At 49.2% G+C, this 21076-nt stretch overlaps 1 protein-coding gene across 1 annotated transcript in view; it reads left to right on the forward strand.

Annotated features, from left to right (window-relative positions):
* Trim71 (tripartite motif containing 71) overlaps positions 1-21076 on the forward strand; it is a 46163-nt gene that overhangs the window by 20795 nt on the left and 4292 nt on the right. The window contains exon 2 of the mRNA XM_041677610.1: positions 15349-15516. Coding sequence (XP_041533544.1) covers positions 15349-15516 — 168 coding nt within the window. The remainder of the gene's footprint in view (positions 1-15348; positions 15517-21076) is intronic.

Raw genomic sequence — 21076 nt, forward strand, 5'->3', positions numbered from 1 at the left:
ACTACTGAGAAACCCTGTCTCGAAAAACAAACAACAACAACAACAACAAAAAAGTGCAGGATGAAGAGCTGGGCTTGGCTGGTGGTGTGTTGCCTTGCGTCTGCGGTAATCTCAGCACTTGGGGTCTGAGGCCATATTGCCAGGAGATCAGGGTAGCCTGGGCTAGAAAAGCCAGTCTGTAAAAGGCTTTAGAAGTGATCCCATGTGACTGTTTCCTTTGTCCACTTACTGACTGCCCGTAGGCCAATGTCTGGTCTTGTGAGTGTTGTTGTCCAGATGAATGCTTTCAAACACGCTCTTAAGTCTGGTCATAGCATAATAGTGCTTTCGTGTTTTGAGAGGCCCTTACCCTGTCTTTCTGAGCCAGCACCTAGGCCAGGGCTGTGCTCTGCTTTTATGCATTTGCCAAGTGTGCCTCCTGCCTCTGAGCTTCGTTCTCTGCACTCAGTTACATTCGGCCTTCTTCCCCTGGGACACTTGGGTACCCCGACAGCTGAGGTTTGCCCTGGACCTGCCCTCTCCATCCACTCCATATGGAGCTCTGTTCGTTCTCCCCCCCCCCCCCCCCCCGTCCTAATGGGACACTCTAAAAACTTACCAGAGAGCATGGAGGAGCTTCTGCTCCTTGCTGCATGTGAGCTTGGCTCTCCTAGTCCTTGGATTCTTGGTTGACAGGCTCATACCTCTGGTGTCCTGCATGCAAGCACAGGACACTGTCTCCAGCTGTGCTCCTGGGCCTGGGGCGTGTTCCTCCCTGCCCTCTTGTTCTGGGGTCAGAGGAATCCTGCCTAGGGAGTTCTGCAGGGTCTGGCCTGCCAGCTCTTATCTTGTCTCCAGAAGTCAGCTGGCCCTGCACTGTCAGCCCAGCAGCCCAGCCCCGTGGCGCCGCTCTGAGGTTGAGTCTCCAGGCCAGGCCGTGCAGCTGGGGCAGTCCACTCCTAAGAAAGGACACTTGCTGATTCTCACGCTTAGCACTTACACAGCAAACATTCTCCTCATACTAATATTTGGGCAGTTGTGCCTGGGAGTGTGTGTAGCTTTGTGCCAGGCAGTGCCTTTTCATCCCCTGCCATTACCCTCTTTGGGTTTTTGTTTGTTTGTTGTTTTTGGGACACTAAGTAGCCCATCCTGGCTGTCCTAGACTAAGCAGACAAGGCTGGGCTTGAACTCGGAGGTCTTCCTACCTCTGTTTCCAAGTACTGGGATTCCATGTGTACCCTCATACCTGTCAAGTCTAAGAATGTTGGAAAAAGGGGTCTTGGGTTGGGGAAGCAGGACTGAAAACTTTAGGGACGATTAAGGAGGTGCTCTTGGCAAATCCTATGGAGGCCTCAGCACATTCTTGTTTTTTTTTTGGCGGGGTGGGGGGGGGGTTGTTGGTTCTTTAGAATGTCAGCCTGGCTACAATCTCCCTCTGATACCCGGGAGTGGTGTTTTTTGTTATGTGATTGAGCCAGGGCCTTGGGTACACAAAACTACTGTCAGTGTGTTCTGAATTCAGCAAGCACAAGGCCACCTAGGACTTATTAAAAATTGAGCCAGTCTAGACTCCATTATGTAGACCAAGCTGGCCTGGGACTTCTGTTTCTGCTGCATTGGCCTCCTAACTGCTAGGTACACTCTGCCCGACTGGAAAGGTTATGTTTGTAAGAGATTAGAGCACCCACAGGTCACAACCCTTTTGGGGGACAAATGACCATTCACAGGGGTCACCTGAGACCGTAGAGAAGCAGGTATTTACATGACCATTCATTACAGTTGTGAAGTAGCAACAAAGAATCCCAGCATTAGGAAGGTTGAGAACTACTGGATTAGAGAAAGGATCCTGGATAGGACCAGGTAAACAAGAAATTACTCCTGCTTAGCCTGTGGCTGTTTTTCCCCAGTCCTCCAGTGGGATACATTAAGGGCCCTTATTACTGATAGGCAGGAACTCTAGCCCCAGGCTGGCCTGAAACACAGATTTGTTCACACGTACGGGGGTTGGCAGGCCCCTGAAATCATCAAAAGTCTTTGCTCTGTGCAGATGTTTTAATTGCTTGCTTGGTTTTGAGACAGACCCTGGCAAGTTTGGAACTCAGTATGTAAAGGCCTCAAACTCAAGAGACTCGCCCGCCTCTGCCTCTCAAGTGTTGGGGTTAAAGGTGTGCACCATCACCAAGGGCTGTGGTGTACACCATTAAAGGTGGCTTCTGTCTAGCTAGATGGTAAGGTTTTGTGGCTCAAAATAATCTTGGAGTTTACTCCAGCGTTCCTAAAACAAGGTATCTATCTGTTTTATTTCAAAAGTGGAACAAAACCAAAGGCCTAGCATTCCCCCAACACGTAACTTCCCAAGCAGCTCTTTTTTTTTTTTTTTTTTTTTTTTGGTTTTTGGTTTTTCGAGACAGGGTTTCTCTGTGGCTTTTTGGAGCCTGTCCTGGAACTAGCTCTGTAGACCAGGCTGGTCCAAGCAGCTCTTTATTGGTCTTTTGGTTCCTCTTTGTAACCCTGGCTGCCCTGGAACTTCCTCTGTAGATAGAGCTGGGTGGCCTCAAACTCACACCCACCTCTCTCTATCTTCCCACTGCTCAGATGAAGAACATTCTGCTTTTAGAGGATTCCAGGTTTGATTCCCAGCACCCACGGTGTCTCCAGCTGGGGTCCAGAGGCTTCTGAGCACCAGAGAGGCGCATGGAATACCACGTCATGCCTCCATGGTTCACATGGAGATGAAGCACGATTTTTTTTTCTGTTTTGGAATATATAAATGATTTTTGTTGAAATACATAAATACATAGAAAGTTGAATTCATATCCCACAATGAGACTACTCCCAAATATTCATTTTTGTTTTTTAACTGTGGTCCTGCCAGCCTGGAACATGATATTTAGACCAGACTGGCCTGGAACTTACATATAGAGATGCCTGCCTTTGCTTCAAGTTTTGGGATTAAAGGTGTGCACCACTACACCCGGTTAGATTTATTTATGTCCCCCCCCCCCCCCACCACCACCGGGTTTCTGTGTAGCTTTGGAGCCTGTCCTGGAACTAGCTCTTGTAGGGACCAGGCTGGCCTCGAACTCACAGAGATCAGACTGCCTCTGCCTCCCGAGTGCTGGGATTAAAGGCACGTGCCACCACCACCAGGCTTATATATGTTTTCTTTAATGTGTGTATTTTCCTGCATAAGTGTGCATGTTTTGAGGAGCACGCCAGGTCCCCTGGAACTGGACTGAGATGGTTGTGAGCCGCACTGGGAACCAGCCGGGTCCTCTCCGAAAGCAGCCTGGGGTTCCTCACCTGACTTCACTCAGGCACATTCGCAGGTCTGAATTTCAAGCCACCATTGGTGAAAGTCATATAGGCTTGATGGAGCTGATTTGAATGATTGTGTCCACCAGGGAAGGTGTCCAGGTGGCTTAGGTCTCTGGCTGGCCACATCTTCCTTAGTCCTGGTAATGGGAATCTGACAGCTCACCAACAGGAGGCTGTTGACTACCCTTAGCTAACAATTTGAGGGAGCCAGAAAATAGGGCCTGGAGGAGAGCGGGCTGCCCTCACTGTCTAGTCTTAGAAGAACGTATTTTCTTGGGGTCAGCGAGCTCTGGCCTGAGCATGTGCCTGGAAGTCTTCCTCTAGTGAGGCACGGCTCTGGACCAGCTGCCATCTTGGGCCAGTCATTTCATCAAGATCTTGTGCTTTGGACTATCAATTGATCATCTATTCCCAGGGGCGGTAGCCTTTTGGATTCTGGCAGCAGGATAGTGTTGTGGCCTGGGCTGGAGCATCTGGGGCACCTCTTGGAAAAAGACAGTGAGGGCGGTGTCCTGGTCTCTGACCAAAGGGAGTGTGGGGGTTGGGTCTCTCCAGCGTCTCCATTTCTGCTGCTGACTTTCACCCCCGAGGGGTTGTGAGAAATCTGAGGTATTGGGAGCAGTATTGCAAGAGGCAAGAATGCAGCGTGATAAGAGAGGAGCCTAGACCTGGGAATGGGACCAGGCCTGACAACACCTGGCCGGACATCTCACCCTACCAAGCTCTGGAGATAAGCCGTTGATGTCAGGCCTGTTTACCCAAGAGGAATTTACTCTCGACCTGTTTGTAACAGAATGGGGAGCCACTGGGCTGTCGACTTCAACAAAGAAGTAGTCTTTGGTTGTGGCGATGGTTGGACCGCAGGAGCCTCACTGGCTCGGTCTGGAGAGGAGTCGTGTTACAGCCTGCGGAGGCAGAGGAGCCCACTGGTCTCTGCCTTGACCTGGGGCCGCCTCCTAATTGTGGCCTTGAGCAGACTAAATGGTGTACGGCCATTCTTCATCCATGAAACAGCAGGGGTGACAGTAGTCACCTCAGTAGTGACCAGGGCGGAGCAGTGCCAGGGCTCAGCCCTGCTATGTGACCGCTTGCCCGCCGGTAAATATACACTACCTCTGATAAAGCTGGGGTAAATGGCCCTCACGGTCACTAAGAAAACGTTTCTGTATGTGAAACTCAAACGTGTTGAGATAGGTCACACTGTGTAGTCCTGGCTTGGCTGTGCTTGGAGTTAATGTAGACCAGGCTGGCCTCAATCTCAACATCCGTCTGCCTCTGCCTCCCGGGTGCCACCACCCAGCAGCCTCTTCTGGCCTTAAAAATGAAGAAACAAGATGGTGGCTTGTCCTGTCCACCCCCAGGCTAGCTGTTCGGAATGCTGAGACTGGAGGGTGGAAGACCACCTGGGTAACTCCGGAAAGGGAAACGAGGCTGTGGGTGTTAGTGGCATTGCTCAGCCAGTGGTAGGCTACTTGCCTGAGTGCCATGTTCCCAGTCTTGGCTTCATGCTTTGTGCAGTTCCTAAGCTGTGTGAGGAGGAAGTGTTGGTATTGGCCTTTAACCTTCCTCAGTTATTACATTTTACCAAAATAGCTTTGCAGAAAGAAATTCAAAAACATTGCTTAGGTTGTGAGGACTAGGAAGCTATGCATGGCACACCGGTATTGGGGAGTCTGACTTTTCCACTAAGGCTGGGGTAAGGGTGGGAGCTGCACCCCGTTTTGATGGAATTGGCTGAGTAGACAGGGCTAGGGAGAAGCCTTGAGTGTACTCTCAGGTAGCACACAGTAGACAAGGCTACTGATGGGACGTAGCTTAGAGGATTGTGCCCCAGCCACAGTGTCTGATCGCAACACTTGAGAGGCAGAGGAGGATGGTATGAGGTCCAGCACTCACTCACACCTGCCCTGTCTGTGCTCCCTCAGTTGCTTGCCCGTGCTGAGCTCCCTGTGCTGTGCCACGCTACAGCTGTGATCTGTACAGGTGGCAAGGCCTGGCCACGAGGGCAGGAGAGAGCTTTTTAGGGTGAAGCCTGAAGGTTCTCTTTCCCGCCTGGAGCGAGTTCCCTAACACAGCCTACATTTTTATCGATGCTTCCTAGTGGACTAGCTGGGTATGAATTTCTGCCGGGCCTGCCCTCTCTTCCTCCTCCTGGCTTTGTTGTGTATAGGGATTCTGTGTGCCTTGCAGTCGCTATAGATAGTAAAGTCGCCTCTCAGTCTGGAGACTCCCCATCAAATGGCTGAGAAGGTAACGGGACATTGACTCTTTCCTGCCGCAATTTTACTTTTCCAGCCTGTTTCACTAAATTAAATCGTTGTTTACTGAAAACCGTTGTTTCCTTCGTTCTATTTCTCAAGTATTTATTGAGGGTGGGACTACCAGATGGTTTCTGGGGCTACACTTAACTAGTGAACAAAACACAGCCTTGTTTAAATTCTAGGGCAGCGCGCGCGTGTGTACACACACATACACACACACACACACACACACACACACACACACACACACCCCTAATGACTCCTCAGTGGGATAATCACTTGAGCTGAAAGGCCAGCCAAGACAACTCAGGGAGACCCCACCCAAGACAAGGGAATGGAACTGAGGTGAACCAGTACCACGTGCAGTAGCCGGAAGTGTTTGAGGAAGCCATGTTGTGCCTGGAGCCAGGCAGCCACGTAAATAGAAGGTGGGTGCAACCCTCCCATGGACTAACCAGTAGGATTTAAGTAGATGGTCGCAGTGCACACAGTGTAAGAAAGAATCCCAAAGACAGTGGGGTGGCATCCCATGGAACCCACCCTGCTGAATGAGCAGGGCCTGTTCAGCTCTGGTGCTGACCAACAGGCAGGCCGGGTGGGCGCTAACTTGCTTTTTCCAAGCACAGGGACAGGAATTGCATGCATGAAAGGTCTTAGGCCCTTTAAAGGGCTCTGCCCTCTGCATGGGGAGAGATTGCAGGGGCAAAAAAACTAAACTGCCTGTTACTGTTCTGGGAAGTGATGTGGAACAGCGTCTGCTCTTGGAAGCTTCCCCCTTCATCTCTGCTTGCACATGTGACTAAAGTCAGACTCATCCCCCCCCCCCCCAGCATGGTACCCCAGGCCCAATTTTTTTTTTTTTGGTCCCCTCACTGGTTTGCTGGACTGTGACCTGAGCACATACGTGGAAGGACGGAGCCCAGCACAGTGAGGAAAGGTGCAGGATTAGAATCTGCCATCAGGAATGATCGGCCACTGTGTGGTTCCTCAGTGGAGATGGGCAGCTCCTGGCCTGCAAAGGAAGCTGGGCCACCGCAGTGTCAGAGGGTGTCAGTCAGCACACCTCTCCTGGTGGCAGCCCCTGGGGTCTCTGAGCATTCTTTCCAGCAGGCAAGCAGAAGACTTAGGCTGGAGAATGGTGGCCGAAAGGTCTTGTGGGTGCCTCCTTCCCCAAACAAAGTCTTGAATTTTCTGACTGAGGATGGCCTTGAACCTCTCGACCTGCTGCCGGGATTCTTGTGTGTTAGTCAAGATTCAGCTGAGCTGCATCTCCAGCCCTTGTCATGTGTGTTCTGTCTCACCCTTTTCTCACGTCTCTGCTAGTCCCTATAGAAGTAACATTCATCAGTACAAGACCAAATGCAGGGACTCCAGGAACCCCCAGAAACTTTCTGAAGGTTGTTGTGCTTAGTTTTCTTCTGAAGCTTTAGATTATTGCCCCGATCCAGCTAGCTTTAACTAGCTTAGCTTCTTTTTTACAGGACAGGGTCTCTCTGCGAATGTAGCCCTGGCTGTCCTGGAGCTTACTTGCTCTGTGCTGTCTTCTAACTCACAGATTGATCCCCCAGCCTCTGCCTTCCAAGGACTGGGATTACAGGAGTGTGGCATCACTGCCCAGCTCTGGTTTAGCTTTTATTCCACCCCGGCCGACCTGATTTTCTTTTTTCTCACTCCTTTCTTCCCTTCCTCTGCTGCCTGTTTTCCTCTAGACATCCCTCCACTCCCCTTCCCCTCTTCCCCTCCCTCTGAGGTGATCCAGATGCTATCTGGGAAAGTGGAGAGGGGAGAGAGGCTCTGTCAGCACCTCTAAGGCTGAGCAGGGGTCCTCAAGTGCCCCTTTCTCAGTTACGTTAATTAGCCGTTAATTAGCCGGCACTAGGTCATTTGAGGAGGTTCTTCACCTACACATTACACACGCCCATGGTCCAGCACCGGAGACTGAGCTGGGATCTCATCTGAGACATGACATTCATTCTTTATTTTCCCAGTAAAACAAGCCAGGTTTGGTGGTGTAAAACGATAATCCCAGCATTTGGGAAATTGATGGTTTGGGCTTCCTGACTTTCTGGGGGTAGATGAGGAGGTTCTGCTAGGGAATGATTGACTGCTGGTTCTGTTTTTGTTTTGTGTTTGATAATGTCTCAAGCTGAAGGCAGGATGGCCTGAGACTAGCCCAGGTTGACCCCAAACCTCACAGCAATCCCCCTGCCTTAGTCGTCCTGATTGCTAGGGTTCTAAGCCCTACCATAGCCAGCCTAGCTTCTATTTTTGTTCTTGAGGTTGGGGTCTATCTCAGTCCTGCTTCCTGGGACATGTCCTGTCGTTAACAGCTGAGAGGCCTCATGGAGTTGGCTGTGAAATAGTCCCCTTCACAGTTACACAGAGTCCTGTAAATACCAAGATTTAGAACAATACTTACAGTGCCAATGAATGTGTTCTGTAACCAGGGACTGAGGGCTCTCAGGGAAGGAACCAGCCAGAGGCAACCATGTAATGGAAGAGCCCAGCTACAAGGACGTGGAAGTTAGTGCAAAGATGGTCCTGTTACATTTGACAGGAAGGCTACTAGCTGTATGTATGTATGTATGTATGTATGTGGAAGGGGGTATATGCAGGTGTCCTGGGAAGCCAGAGTCATTGGATCCCCTGGAACTAGAATTACAGGACCTGAGCTCCCAATTGAACTCCCTGCAAGAGCAGTACTGGCTCTTAACTGCTGAAACATCTCACCAGCTTCTTCTTCTTCTTCTTCTTTTTTTTTTTTTTTTTTTTTTCGAGACAGGGTTTCTTCGTAGCTTTTTGGTTCCTATCCTGGAACTAGCTCTTCTAGACCAGGCTGGCCTCGAACTCACAGATCTGCCTGCCTCTGCCTCCCGAGTGCTGGGATTAAAGGCTTGCACCACCATCGCCCGGCTAGCCGTCTTCTTAAAAAAACAAAAACGACAAAACTGATTGCATTGTTTGCATGCGTGCATGTGACTCATTAAGTTATACCCCATGTCCTGTTGGTATCTGATTTTTTTTTTTTCCTTTCTCCTCATCTTGGCCAGTTTGTGTGCTTTCTCTTGCTTTCCTCTCCACTGCCCCCACCAGCCAGGCAGCAGGCATTGGAAGGAAGCTTTGGCTACTTGAGGGGGTGAAAGGGTTCAGGTGCGCAGTGTCCCCTTACGAGGAAGGGAGGGGGCTGAGTTTCAGGCCACCAATGGAGTCCACTCTGTTCTACAGTCAGTCAAGTACCCTGCTTGCCTTAAACTCAGCTGACTTAACTACACCTGCTCTCACAGCCCTGGAGGCCACGGGAACGGAGACTCAGATATCCTTCCTGAGGTGGGCCTGATTTGAAAGTCTATAATTTACACGCGCGGTGATCTCTGCGTTTGCACAGATCTCTCTTATTTCCGCCTGGAAGCCGCATTAAACTGCTCATCAGAACTCCAGAGGTCAGATGCTTGCCGGGCAGCAGCTGGGACGCTAATGATTTCATAGGCTTTGTGCGACCCCCTGGCCAAGGGTGCTGTAAATCGGACTGGGGATTCTAATTTTTAAAATTTTCTTCCCAAGCCCCCAGGAAGTTGGTCCTTGCTTGCCTTGGGTGAGATAGAACTTAAGATAGTATTTAAAGTGAGGAGGGGTAGGGAGGGGGCGAATAAGAGCTAATGGGACATCATGGACAGACTGGTGGCAGGCCATTTGAAGAGATTTTGTGGGGCCACCAGAGCTAACTCATTTCGTGTTCCTTATTATAGAGAGGGCTGCAGAGGAGTCTGAGTCCCACCCTGTCCTGTTGTTAGACATCTCCCTGGTGGAATTTGGGATATATACCAAATTTTTAGGGTTTGTTATTAATATTTTTGGTTTTATTTACATGTGTAGGTCTGCACACCATGTGTGTGCCTAGTTCCTAGTGGGGTCAGAAGAGGACATTGGATCCCCCAGAGCTAGTGTTTGGGGGTTGGGAGCTCGTTTGGTTATATTCCTCTGTGACCCACCTCTCTCTCTGGGTGATGGTGTTAAAGCCCTCAGCCCTGTTTCCTCCGTGCTTGTTTCTGCTTTATACCTCGCTGTACCCATCTTGAGTGGAGTTACGCTGTACGCCCTCTTTGGATTCCAGCTCTTCTCCCCAGGATGAGGGTTGCCTGTTTAGTTCATCTTTGTAGTTGACTGAAGCAGTAACCCATTTCCTATTTACCTCTTGTGTGTGCTCACGTAGCACGCTTCGCTAGCCGATGGGGAGTTTTTAGTTATTTATGGCCTTTATGTTTTGAGACTGGGTTTCACTATGTAGCTCTGGTTGGTTGGGAACTCAAAATGTAAGACTAAGTTGGCCTCGACTTATCTCTGCCTTCCAGCTGCTGGAACCAAAGGTGTTCTGGTGCAGTTTTCTTTGTTTGTTTGTTTGAGACTTGCTCCCTGCAACCTTCAACCCGGACTGGCCTGGAACTTGCTTAGGATGACCTTGGAAATTTTGTCTCCACTGGAGTGCTGGGGTCAAAGGTGTGCGTCACAGCACTCAAGTATGCCTTAGCGATCAGGTCCAGCTTGTGGGAGAGAGTCTTTTCTGTTTTACTCATAGTACAGGATTCATAGTACAGGATTCGAACTCCAGTCCTCAGATGGTGGTGAGCAGCCCACATCTCTACTGAGGCATCTCACAACCCCATTTGTGTTTATAAAACACGGAACAAGCTGTGAGGTGGCGCACGCCTTTAATCCAATCCTAGCACTAGGAGGCAGAGGCCGGTGGGTCTCTGGGAGTTCAAGGCCAGCCAGGACTGTTACACAGAGAAACCCAGTCTCGGAAAATCAAATAACCTGAAAACAACACTCTTCAACAATGTTATTCATGTAAAGAAATTGTGGGACCGGGCCTGGTGGTGTCAAATCCCAGCACCTCGGTGGATTTGGTGCTAGCCTAGTCTACATAATGAGTTCCAGGAGTATATATAGTACTCGGTCTCAACACATCCCCACCCCAAAAATAAACAAATTTGGGTCTTTTTGAAAAAGCAGTGCAGAGTTAACCACAGAGCCATCTCTTCACATTCTAATTTTTATTACCAAGTACTGGCTATAATTTGTTCATGTAACAAACACTCCGAAACTATTCAGGAATGAAGGAGTATTCCGAGGACATTTTAGAAGATTTAGCAAGTGAAGACCCAAGCACCAGTATGCCAGCACTTTGGTCAAGACAGGAACAGGAGATGAAGCGGGTTTCAGGCTAGCCTGGGTTACAGTATCTGATCTGAGTTGAGCAGGACCACAGGTGGGAGCTCACCCCGCGTGTGCAAGGCCCAGCGTGTGCAAGGCGTGGATTCCAACCTTAGCACTATGCCTAGAATACGGGGTACTTTGAGAGATTGTTAGAAATCAGGCAACAGACTAGAGGGTTGTTTTGTTTGTTTGAAAAGTTGGTCTCAGCTGGGTGGTGGTATATGTCTTTAATCTCAGTTCTTGAGAGGTTCGAGGCCAATCTGGTCTGGGTTTTCTTATTATTTTATGTGTGTGGATATTTTGCATGCTATGTGTTAAGTTGGGAGGCTAAGGAAGGGCGTAAGAGTTGGCCCTTAATGGCAGAGCCATCCTCCAGCCCAGGTTTGTTTCTGTTGTTTATATATTGAGACAGAGTTTTCATGCAGTCCAGACAGATATTTAATTCTAGACCAACTGCCTCTATCCCCACCCCCACCCCTACCCCCACCCATTGCTGGGGTGCTGGGGTGCTGGGGTTGCTGAAGTTTCCCGCCGACCTCAGTAGGCATTCTCCCGTCCCCAAATTTCCCCTATTCAGGGCTCAAGGCAGCACGTGCCATGGCTGTCCAGAGAGAGAGAGATTCCATTTCAGGATGGAAAAGAATGACTCGGTACTACAGTTGGAAGCCAGCACTAGCAATACAGTGAGGCCAGTCCTTCTGTTTGTTTCTTTTGTTTTTGTTTGTTGAGAGACAGGGATTTTCATAGCCCTGGCTGCCCAGGAACTTGCTATGTGAGATCCTCCTGCTTCTGACTCTACCAAGTTCTGGGACTAAAAGCATGCTCCAGCCACCACATCCTAGCAGCAGCGTTGTGAGTTGCCCTTCTTCCTGCAAAGTGCTTGCGTTGCTGCCTTCGCTCTCTCCCCAGGCTTCCCAGCCCCAGAGGGCTTGCTTGCCCTTTGGTTTTAAGAGTTCTCCTCTCGCTTTCTTTCTGTGAATGCTTGTTTGTGGTGTGTGCGCCCCTGCAGAAGTCGGAAGACAACTTGCTGGAGTCATGGGTCCCTGAGCTCAAACTCCGGTGGCCAGGCTTGGCCACCTCACCAGCCCAGCCGTAAAGCCTGGTTTTGGTGTTCTTTAGATGTTTTTCATGGTTCCGGAGCGCGGCTTATGATTTTTAAAGTGAGTTTCCGATGTCCGTGTGCGGCCAAGGATTGGGCTTTTGTGCTTGCTGCCTGATACTTCAGGAATGGGAGGTGGTCACTGACTGACCAGTGTGTGCTTGAGACTTTGTTCTGTGAGAGACCAAGCAACTGTCCTGAGCCATTTTAAGGAATACTGTACTTAAATTTTTTTTAAGTAAGTAAAACAATAAACAGTGGTTGTCACTGTGCCCAAGCTAAGGCGTCTTGACAAACTTGAAACCACGTGGTGATTGCAGCTGCCCTTCCCCCTTTCTCACTGATTCACTGATGTGGGTCGCTGTGTTTGGGAACTATTGCCCGCGTTTCCCCAACGTGTCCCCGGATGTGTGTGTCCCAGCTGGTGCTGGATGGAGGTGGGGGGAGGGAGAAAGCTATACACACAGTATCTTGTTCACCAACAAAGCCTTTTCTTTCAGTAGGTACCCTGGCCAGCCTGCCTACCTTGTGTTGTTATTTATTTATTTTTCTTTAGCCTCCCCCACCCCCTGTTCCTTTCCTGCTGGGCCCGCATTCCTGGGTCTTTGTCTCTGCTTGGTATTTTAGAAATTTTGGGAGAGGAAGGCCGGGAGGGGTGGGACGTTCTAGAAGCTGGGGGCAGGGAAGGGGGTGGTCACTGGGAGGGTCAGAGGTCAGGCCAGCTCCATTTAGCTAGAGCAGCCAGATTGTCGCCAGGCCTGAGGGGGCGTGTCCATGCATCTGCCAGGGTAGCCCTAAACAGGCAGCTCGAAGGCCCTGGAATTCTTGCCACTAGGGGACTCCACTTCTCTTCCTGCTCCCTAGTAGGGGCTGTCACTTTTGAGGTCACTGGCTCCTCTACCTAGCCCAGTCTATTCCTTGTTTTTTTTTTTCTTAAACATTGGCTCCAAGGATAACCCCTCCAAGTATATTTTTAAACTACATTTATTTTATTTTATTTTTTTTAGAGGCAGGCTATGTAGAGAGCAGGATTAACTTGGTGGAGTCTGATCTCTTCTCCATGTGTAGGTCCTGGAAGCAGACTCAGGTTGTCAGGCTTGCCAGCAGGCGTTTAACCCAGAGTCATCTCCCCAGCCCCAAGTCTTATTTCTTTAATCGTCTGACTTTTGAAAGTTTCCCGGTGCTATTCCTTCCCTGTTGATTGAATGTCTTTAGTTCTAAAGCTCTGCCTCCCCCTTCTTGGAAATGGCAGGTGAGTAAACCTGGAAGGCTTCCAAATTTCAACTCCCGCTCCTAACTAGAAGACTTAAAAATCGATCTTGTTTCACGGTCTTTTGAAGATGTAGTTTATTTGTTATAAACATGCCGAGGCTGTCCTGTGCATCTGTGGATTCCTCTTGACTGCCGCTGCCCCTCCCCGCTCCAGCTTGTCTACCCTGGCTCCTTGGACGCGCTCCCATTCACTTGGGATAGGATTCCGGGCCGCGTTTTACTGGGACTCCCTTGTCTCATTGGGCTCTTCGTGTCTATTCTCCTGACAGCACTGTGGGTTCTGACTGGGATTTCTCTTCCCTAGAGTTCTTCCAGGTTTCTGTAAGGCCGGGGGAGGGGGGGGGGAGGTCTCTTAGGCCTGGCATTGCATAAGCCCTGTTGTAGGGCTGACAAGCCTAAAGGCCTGGGAGTTTCTTAACATGCGGGGATTGCACAGCACCATTTCTTATCTCGGCCCAGAATTACTTGAAAGCCCTTTGCTTCCTGTTGTCCAGTTCCCAGACAGGCTGGTTCCTGGGATTTTGAAGATTGGAAAAGGTCTCCTGAGGGACCTCACCAGACCCCATTTGTTTCTCAGATTAGAAGCTCAAGCACGGCAGAGGAAGCCGCAGGGCAGGTGGTCCAGGCTCAGAAGCGGGGGGGGGGGGGGGGGGGGGGGGCTCTCTCTCTTTCGTTGTAGAGAGCTCTGTAGACTCACCTCTGGTGCTTTGGTCAGTCTGCATAGCCATCCCAGAGTTGCTTGGCGAAGAAGGGGGGAAGACCTTAGCCCATTCTGTTTTAATTTAAAAGGCACCTTCTGGTGGGAGGTTTTCACACTTTGCTCTCTGCAGATGGAGCCCAGGGGAGGAATGCATGCAGCAGGAAAGCCCAGCCCAGCAGAACTTTCTCGCCACACTGCAGCCTGCGAGGGAGGGATTGCTCCCGGTTATTCAGCTCAGCTTCTTTGGGTTGGCCATTTAGAAGTTCTCTTGGATTTTTAGATGCGCTAACAAGGAGGACCAGGTCATGTCTGGAGGGTTAGCCTGCTTAAAACATCGCATCGCTGCCTGGTTATAGCCTACTGTGTTGGTTAAAAAGTGACCCAAAGTGATCGCAGTCACGTTTCCTTGTTCAGACTCCATTCCTCTATGAGATTAAGAAGAATATCTTGGGGTACAGGCATGTTTCACCCCACCAGGCACCTGTGGGGGCAGCAGATGGGCATGGGAGACAGCAGCCACTCACTGTGGTTCTTCCTCAGCCCCGGACCTTCTGGCTTTAAAACCGGTCTCCCAGCTTTTCCTGGATTCTTGGTCCATTAGAGCCTGGCCCCTTCCAGGATCTGGACAAGATGGAGTGTTTTGTCATGTGTTTGGGTAGCCAGCCCATTGCTTGACTTGGAGTGTGCCCGCTGTGTGGTCTCCACACCACCTCCTGTCTTCACGTGGAGATTTAAGTGTGTTGCTGCGTGTGGCGAAGAATGCAGCTTACGCATTGATTCCTTGTGTCGCGTGTCAGCTTCCCCCGCCCCCAGCTGCTCTTGAAATCAACCCAGCGGACGATCACAGAGGGAGGAGAGTGGCTGGTCTCCATGCCGAGCCCTCTCCTGAGAGCCTCTTGCCTGTCAGCAGCTGAAGGCTGTCCAGGGCGTCTCTTCACCCAAGCACACGAACTCTTAGGGAACGCTGATCCCCTGGCCTGGCTGCCTCCCAGGTTCAACTGCTTGGAATAATTTGTCAGAGGGAAGAAAGCCAAGAGGCAGGCTGATGTTAACGTTCATCCTGTAGCTCGCTCAAGTGCTCAGGAGACAGACAAGTGCTGGCCATCCTGGCTGAGGGCTTAGAAGAGGGGTACATACTACCTCTTGATCTTGCTTCACGTACAGGAGTGGCTACAAAAGCTTCATTCTTTTTTTCACTCAGACTTTTAACCACAGACAAGAGATTCAAAGAACCTTCCATATCATTCTGTTGAGACACAGGGAGACCCCTTCTTCCCCACCTGTATGCCAGCAGGGCTACCCTATATGATCCCCGACTTTGCTGTCCGGCACTTGGGTGGGGATTCCGCTATGGTCCGAGGCAATAGGCATCAAGTGTGCACCTATGGCAGTCTTGTCTGTCTTGATGAGGGAGGGGGCGCTCCCATGTTTGGAGGAGGACTGTTTGAATCTAGAGTTAGGGCTATGCTACCTCGCGTGCTCACACTTGTGTTTCTGGTCCTCAGGTTCTGCATCTGTACTGCGACACCTGCTCTGTTCCCATCTGCAGAGAGTGCACGCTGGGCCGCCATGGGGGTCACAGCTTCGCCTACCTCCAGGATGCCCTCCAGGACTCGCGGGCACTCACCATCCAGCTGCTGGCTGATGCCCAGCAGGGCCGCCAAGCTATCCAGGTCAGTTGTCCACTCAAACCTCCCGTGTCCCTTGTGGAGGGCAGGTTGCACTAGAGAGCCAAAGGGACTGTAGTGTGTGACACCCAAGCAGCCAAGGTCTCTGGAGGGCTCCCAACAGTGTCCAGAGGATGGCAGATGCATGGTTAGCTTTGCCGAGGTTTGGTTCTGCTTTCCCGAGTTAGCAAGCATTGGTTTCCGTTTGGACTGCAGGCTGTGTGCCTGATGCTCTTTAGGCACAGGTATTTGATACACAGATTTACTTATTGAAAGCTGAGATCTGAACATAGGAGTCTTGAACTGTCCCTTGGTCATAAAGCCCTTGTGATTCAAACACTTCTCCTTGAATTCCCATCATTCTTTTTATGGTTGGGGAGGGACGTGTGTGACATTTTGACAGCTGTCTGAGTTCTACAGTGTTAAGCAGTGGTGTATTATACATGGCTGATTGATGTTAATTCTTCCTGTCTATTGTTCTACGTGACAAGCGTTAAGGAAATTATGACACGTTTTCCATGAATATGAGTTTGAAAGACTAGAAACACTGCTACATTCCCAGCCAAAATTGTATGGGAAGCTCGTTTAGGTACATTTTTTAATCATTTAGGCTAAAAAATGTTTTAAGTCATCTTGTGTGGGGGTATACTACAGATTTGAGAGTGCCCTGTTGACAGTTTGGCAGGGGTTTGATTCACCTCACTCTTGCAGAGCTGGGTTACAGATCGTGCACAATCACCCCTGGCTGAGTTTGCTGCAGGTCACTGAATCAGATTTTCAGCAGCCCACAGGTTTGTGTGTGTGGCATCTGCGTTGTCTTTGCTGATTGATTAGACTTTTTTCCCTCTCCTGATGTTTAAATACAGGTTAAAGAACATATTTCTGGAATGATAGTTCCTACCAGCAGAATTGGTACTTTATCAGTCTGTTTTTGAAGAGATTTTTACTTCCTATGTTTATCTCTGTGTGCAGTGCTCTTGGAAGCCAGAAGAGGGCGTCAGGTTGTTCCTGGAACTGGGATTTCCCAATGGTTAAAAGCTGTCCAGTAGACACTGGGAACCGAACCTGGGCTCTCTGTGAGAGTAGCCAGTGTTGTTCATGATGAACCCCCTCTCCATCTTTTAAAATGCCTGCACATCTGAGGGGCTGGTGTCTCTTAACCTGGAACTCTAGAATTCCAGGCAAGCCCTGGGCACACGAGGCTACATCTCAATGTGCAAAACAAAACACTTGTATAATCCTGTGTCTGTCTGTCTTCTTAAGTTAGTGTATCTCTTTTGTTCTGGTTTGTGCTGACATGCCTGTGTCTCCACAGATAAATGCCAAGTGTCTTCTTTTGTACTGTTACAGTTAGAATTCCCTAGAAACTGTTTTGCTTAGTATGATGTTCCTGGCCACTGCTTCTGACCCGGGACTAAGAGAGCTGCTGGTGGGTGTGGTGTGTGTCTGGGAGGTGATGGTGACACAGTATGACCCCTTTCTGGGTCCAGCCTAATGCAGGCACCCGTCAGCCACCCCGCTCCTCTCCCCAGCTGCCACATGATCTACTTTCTAAAGTCTTCGCATGATCTTAAATACCCCCTTTCTGCTTTTGGTGCTTGTTTTTAAAATGAGACGGGGTCTTCCTGTTGACCCTGACTATTCCAAAACTTGATTTATTGGGCCAGGCTGGCTTTGTCCTCGGGGGTTCTCCTGCCTCTATTCAAATACTGGGTTTTGGTGGATGCCACCATATCCCGCTCTCCAGTTTCAGCCCACAGAGACTGAAAGCACCCAGGCAGACTAATGAACTTGATAGAATTAATGCTGTGTATTCTTCGTGCTTTGTGGGCCCAACCACTCTGGGGAGAGAAATGAGTTTTCAAGATTGGATGGGCAGGCCAGGCCAGGTGGTGGCGGCTCATGTCTTTAATCCCAACAGTTGGGAGGCAGAGGCAAGCAATCTCTGTGAGTCCAAGACCAGCCTGGTCTGTATTACAAGAGCTTGTTCCAGAACAGCTAGGCTGTTAGACCAGAGAAACCATCTCTCTCAAAAACAAACAAAACAAAACAAAAAGATTGGATGGATGGAGAGTTTGCAGAGGTAGAAGATGGCTCAGTGGTTAAACCCAGGTTTCCTTTGCAGGGCCCATGTGGCAGCTCAGAACCATTTGTAACTCCTGTTTCTGGGACACGCCGCATGGTACACACACACAAATAGGAAAACAGTCTCACACACAATTAACTAAGAAGTCTAAGCTTAAAAAATGTGTTGTCCCCTTAAAGGAGTGGTTAAAACAGAGAAATCTGTTTTAGGCGATGATTGTGTTCTAGGCAAAAAGAAAAGAATAGAGGTGTAGCATTTTATGTCCTGCTCGACTGTCTAAGCACAAATCTGAAGCTTAGGCCACAGGACCAAGTTGGTGGTCCGTGTCAGTGTTGGACTGGAGATCAAACCATTTGACATTTAAAAAAAAAAAAACCTCTTTAAATGTTTAAAAATAAAATTTGAAAAATTATTCTGCTTATGGCTGTTTTGAATGTGTCTTGAGTGCCTGGTATCCATGGAATTGGGTCACATGAGGTGAGCAGTCTGAAGAGTAGAGTGGACGGTAGGATCCTGTTGTGTTTCAGCCTGAGAGTCTTAGGTGTGCGTTCGAGGTTCCCATGGGGCCAGTGTGACCGATTCCTGGCTGTACCCTGGAAACAGGTTTGGTCCCAGCCTACCGCACGTGAAGTGGTTGCCACGCAGGAGTTAGCCAGTATGCATAGTCGCCCTGTCAGGGCCTCTCATCCTTTCTGCTCTGAGGTTAGCTCTGTTGCCATCTAACAGCTGAAAAAGTGTTGCTCTTTTAGAAGATCCAAGTTAAGTTCCTCTCACCGGGTCAATTGTCTGTGACTCCAGCTCCAGGCCTCCTTCTGGTCTCTGGGCACTCCCTACACACGGTCCACAGACATACATGCGGACAAACACTCATTCACCACATTAAAATAGAAACATGTTTTTAAAATAAGGAAAATGTAGCTCGGTAGTGGTGGCGCACGCCTTTAATCCCAGCACTAGGGAGAGGCAGAGGCAGGTGGATCTCTGTGAGTTTCGAGGCCAGCCTGGTCTATAAGAACTAGTTCCAGGACAGGCTCCAAAGTTACAGAGAAAAAAAGAAAAAAAGTTACAGAGAAACCCTGTCTTGAAAAACCAAAAAAAGAAAAAAGGGAAAATGTTCTGTGGAGTTGAGCTTTGGTATGGAGATCTCTCTAAGCTAAAAGACTGACACCTGAGCCCCTTTTCTCTCTGTTATTTTCCCGGCCCCATTCCAGCGCCCTGCAGACCCAGCCCCTGCTCGAGTGTGTTCAGGACAGACCATCGCACGTCTACAGAGTCATTTTTATCACCCTTAGGAATGCTGTGACCCTTGCTCAAATACTTTGCACTTGTTCGGTGTCATAAAAACTTTCCATCCCTCTACCTGATGGAAGATACGTATTTTCAGTACAGCTGGATGATACCTAAACAGGTATTTGGAGACATGCTAGGACACACAAATGAGTTACAAATGAGTGAAATTTGTCAAAAGAGGGCACACTTGTCCACCCAACAGGGAAAAATGGTCATTGCTCCCGCATTCCACTGGTCCCTGCTTGGCAAGGGAATCCGTTTATCCCGTAAGATGACATTTGCATAGTATGTTGACTAGCTTTGTGTCAGCTTAAGAAGGGATAAACTCTGTCAGTTTAAGAATGGTGGTGGTGCACGCCTTTAATCCCAGCACTCCGTAGACAGAGGCAGGTGAATCCCTGTGAGTTTGAGGCCAGCCTGGTCTACAAAAGCTGGTTCCAGGACAGCTAGGACTGTTAGGCAGGGAATCCCTGTCTCGAAAAACCAAAATAAAAATAAAAGAGATAAGCTCAACTGAGGAAATGCCCCCGCCAGACTGACCTGTGTCCCCCTTAATAAAAATGGTAAGTGTCATACAGATGATCTCGTTAACAAAAGTAAGCTTGTGTCAGGTGTTTAAAGTATTAGTTTATTGGGAGGCAGAGGCAGGCGGATCTCTGTGAGTTCGAGACCAGCCTGGTCTACAGAGCTAGTTCCAAGACAGGAACCAAAGCCACAGAGAAACCCTGTCTCGAAAAACCAATAATAATAATAATAATAATAATAATAATAATAAAATTTATTAAACAGACATTTGCTGTATTTTATTAGATAATTGTATGTGGGGACGGCAAGGACCTCCATGTTCGTGTTGAGATCAGAGAATTTGGTGGGGTTCTGTCAAGTCACCCCTGGGGTCCCAGGCCGAATGCACGCTATCAGCCTGCAGAAAGCACCTTTACCAGCTGAGCTAACTTGTTGGCCCCTCAGTCGCACACTTACAGAGTGCTTTGTCTTCCCTGCTTGCTCGCTTCTCCTGCTTCCTCCTCCCCTCCTCTTCCTCCTTCTCATCTCCCCTCCTGCTTCCTCCTTGTTCTCGTTCTGTTCCAGGACAGTCAAAGCTGCACAGAGACCCTGTCCTCCTGTCTTGAATAAAAATTAAAAAAAAAAAAAAAAAAAAAAAAAGAACTATAGGTGGATCAGTTTGTTGGCCCTGGGTGTTAGTGAACCATCTGAAAAGAGTGGTGCTGGTCATTCTACATTTACTGTTTTACTGCTTGGCTTGCAGCTTTCTTTTGGGGGGGGGGACAGGGGGAGATCTGCCTGCCTCTCTCTCTCCACCTTCTGCACTTAGGGATTACCCTTGGAAGGTAACTTGCTTTAGAAATACAGACTTCATAGAGGCTAATTAGTTAAGATTAACTCCGAAGGCACTTGCACGCATGTGCTTATTCACGCGTGTGTGCACAAACACATAATTAATAACAAATTCCTTTTAAAAATGAAGATGGAGTGGCCAGAGAGATGACTGGGTGTTTAAGAGTACTTACTGCTTCTTTAAGAGGGCCTGGGTTCAACCCCTTGCACCTGTGTGGTCTTTCACAATTATCTGTAACTCCACTTCTAGGGAATCTAATGCCCCCCTCTAAAAATAGTTTTATTTTATGTTTTGTTTCCTGAGACAGTTTCTTTGTGTTGCTTTGCAACCTGTACTGGAACTAGGTCTTGTAGACCAGGCTGGCCTTGAAGTCACAGAGATCCGCCTGCCTCCCGACTGGGGACCGCAGCCCTGCCACCTCGGTTTCTTACACACCTCTTTTATGAGCCAGGAGCTGAACCCCGAGTAACAGTGACGTTCTGCTCTCACTGTTGCTTGCTTCTCTGCATGTTTTGTCTTGGGTTTCTCTCGTGTTAGCCATCCACCAGGGTTCGAGAGAGGATTGGTAAATGCCTACTTAGAACTAATAGGAGCTGGGATTTGAACTTGGGCTACTTTAATAAAACACCTACCGGCTGAGGTGCAGAAGACCTCCCATCTCGTATTCAGAGAGCCCTCTGCCCGAGCAGGTACCTGCCCATTGCTTCCCTGTCGTGCTGCCTGTACGACTTGTGTTTTCTGTACCCACCTGGGTGCGTCAGCTGCTCTAAAAAGGGTTCCTCTGACAGTCGGGTCGAAATCCTGATTTAACTGCTCAGTGCCTCAAAGAAATC

The sequence above is a fragment of the Microtus oregoni genome, unplaced genomic scaffold (genome assembly GCF_018167655.1).
Source record: "Microtus oregoni isolate MIOR12 unplaced genomic scaffold, Mior012 000028F_ref0000031, whole genome shotgun sequence".
Taxonomy (NCBI): Eukaryota; Metazoa; Chordata; class Mammalia; order Rodentia; family Cricetidae; genus Microtus; species Microtus oregoni.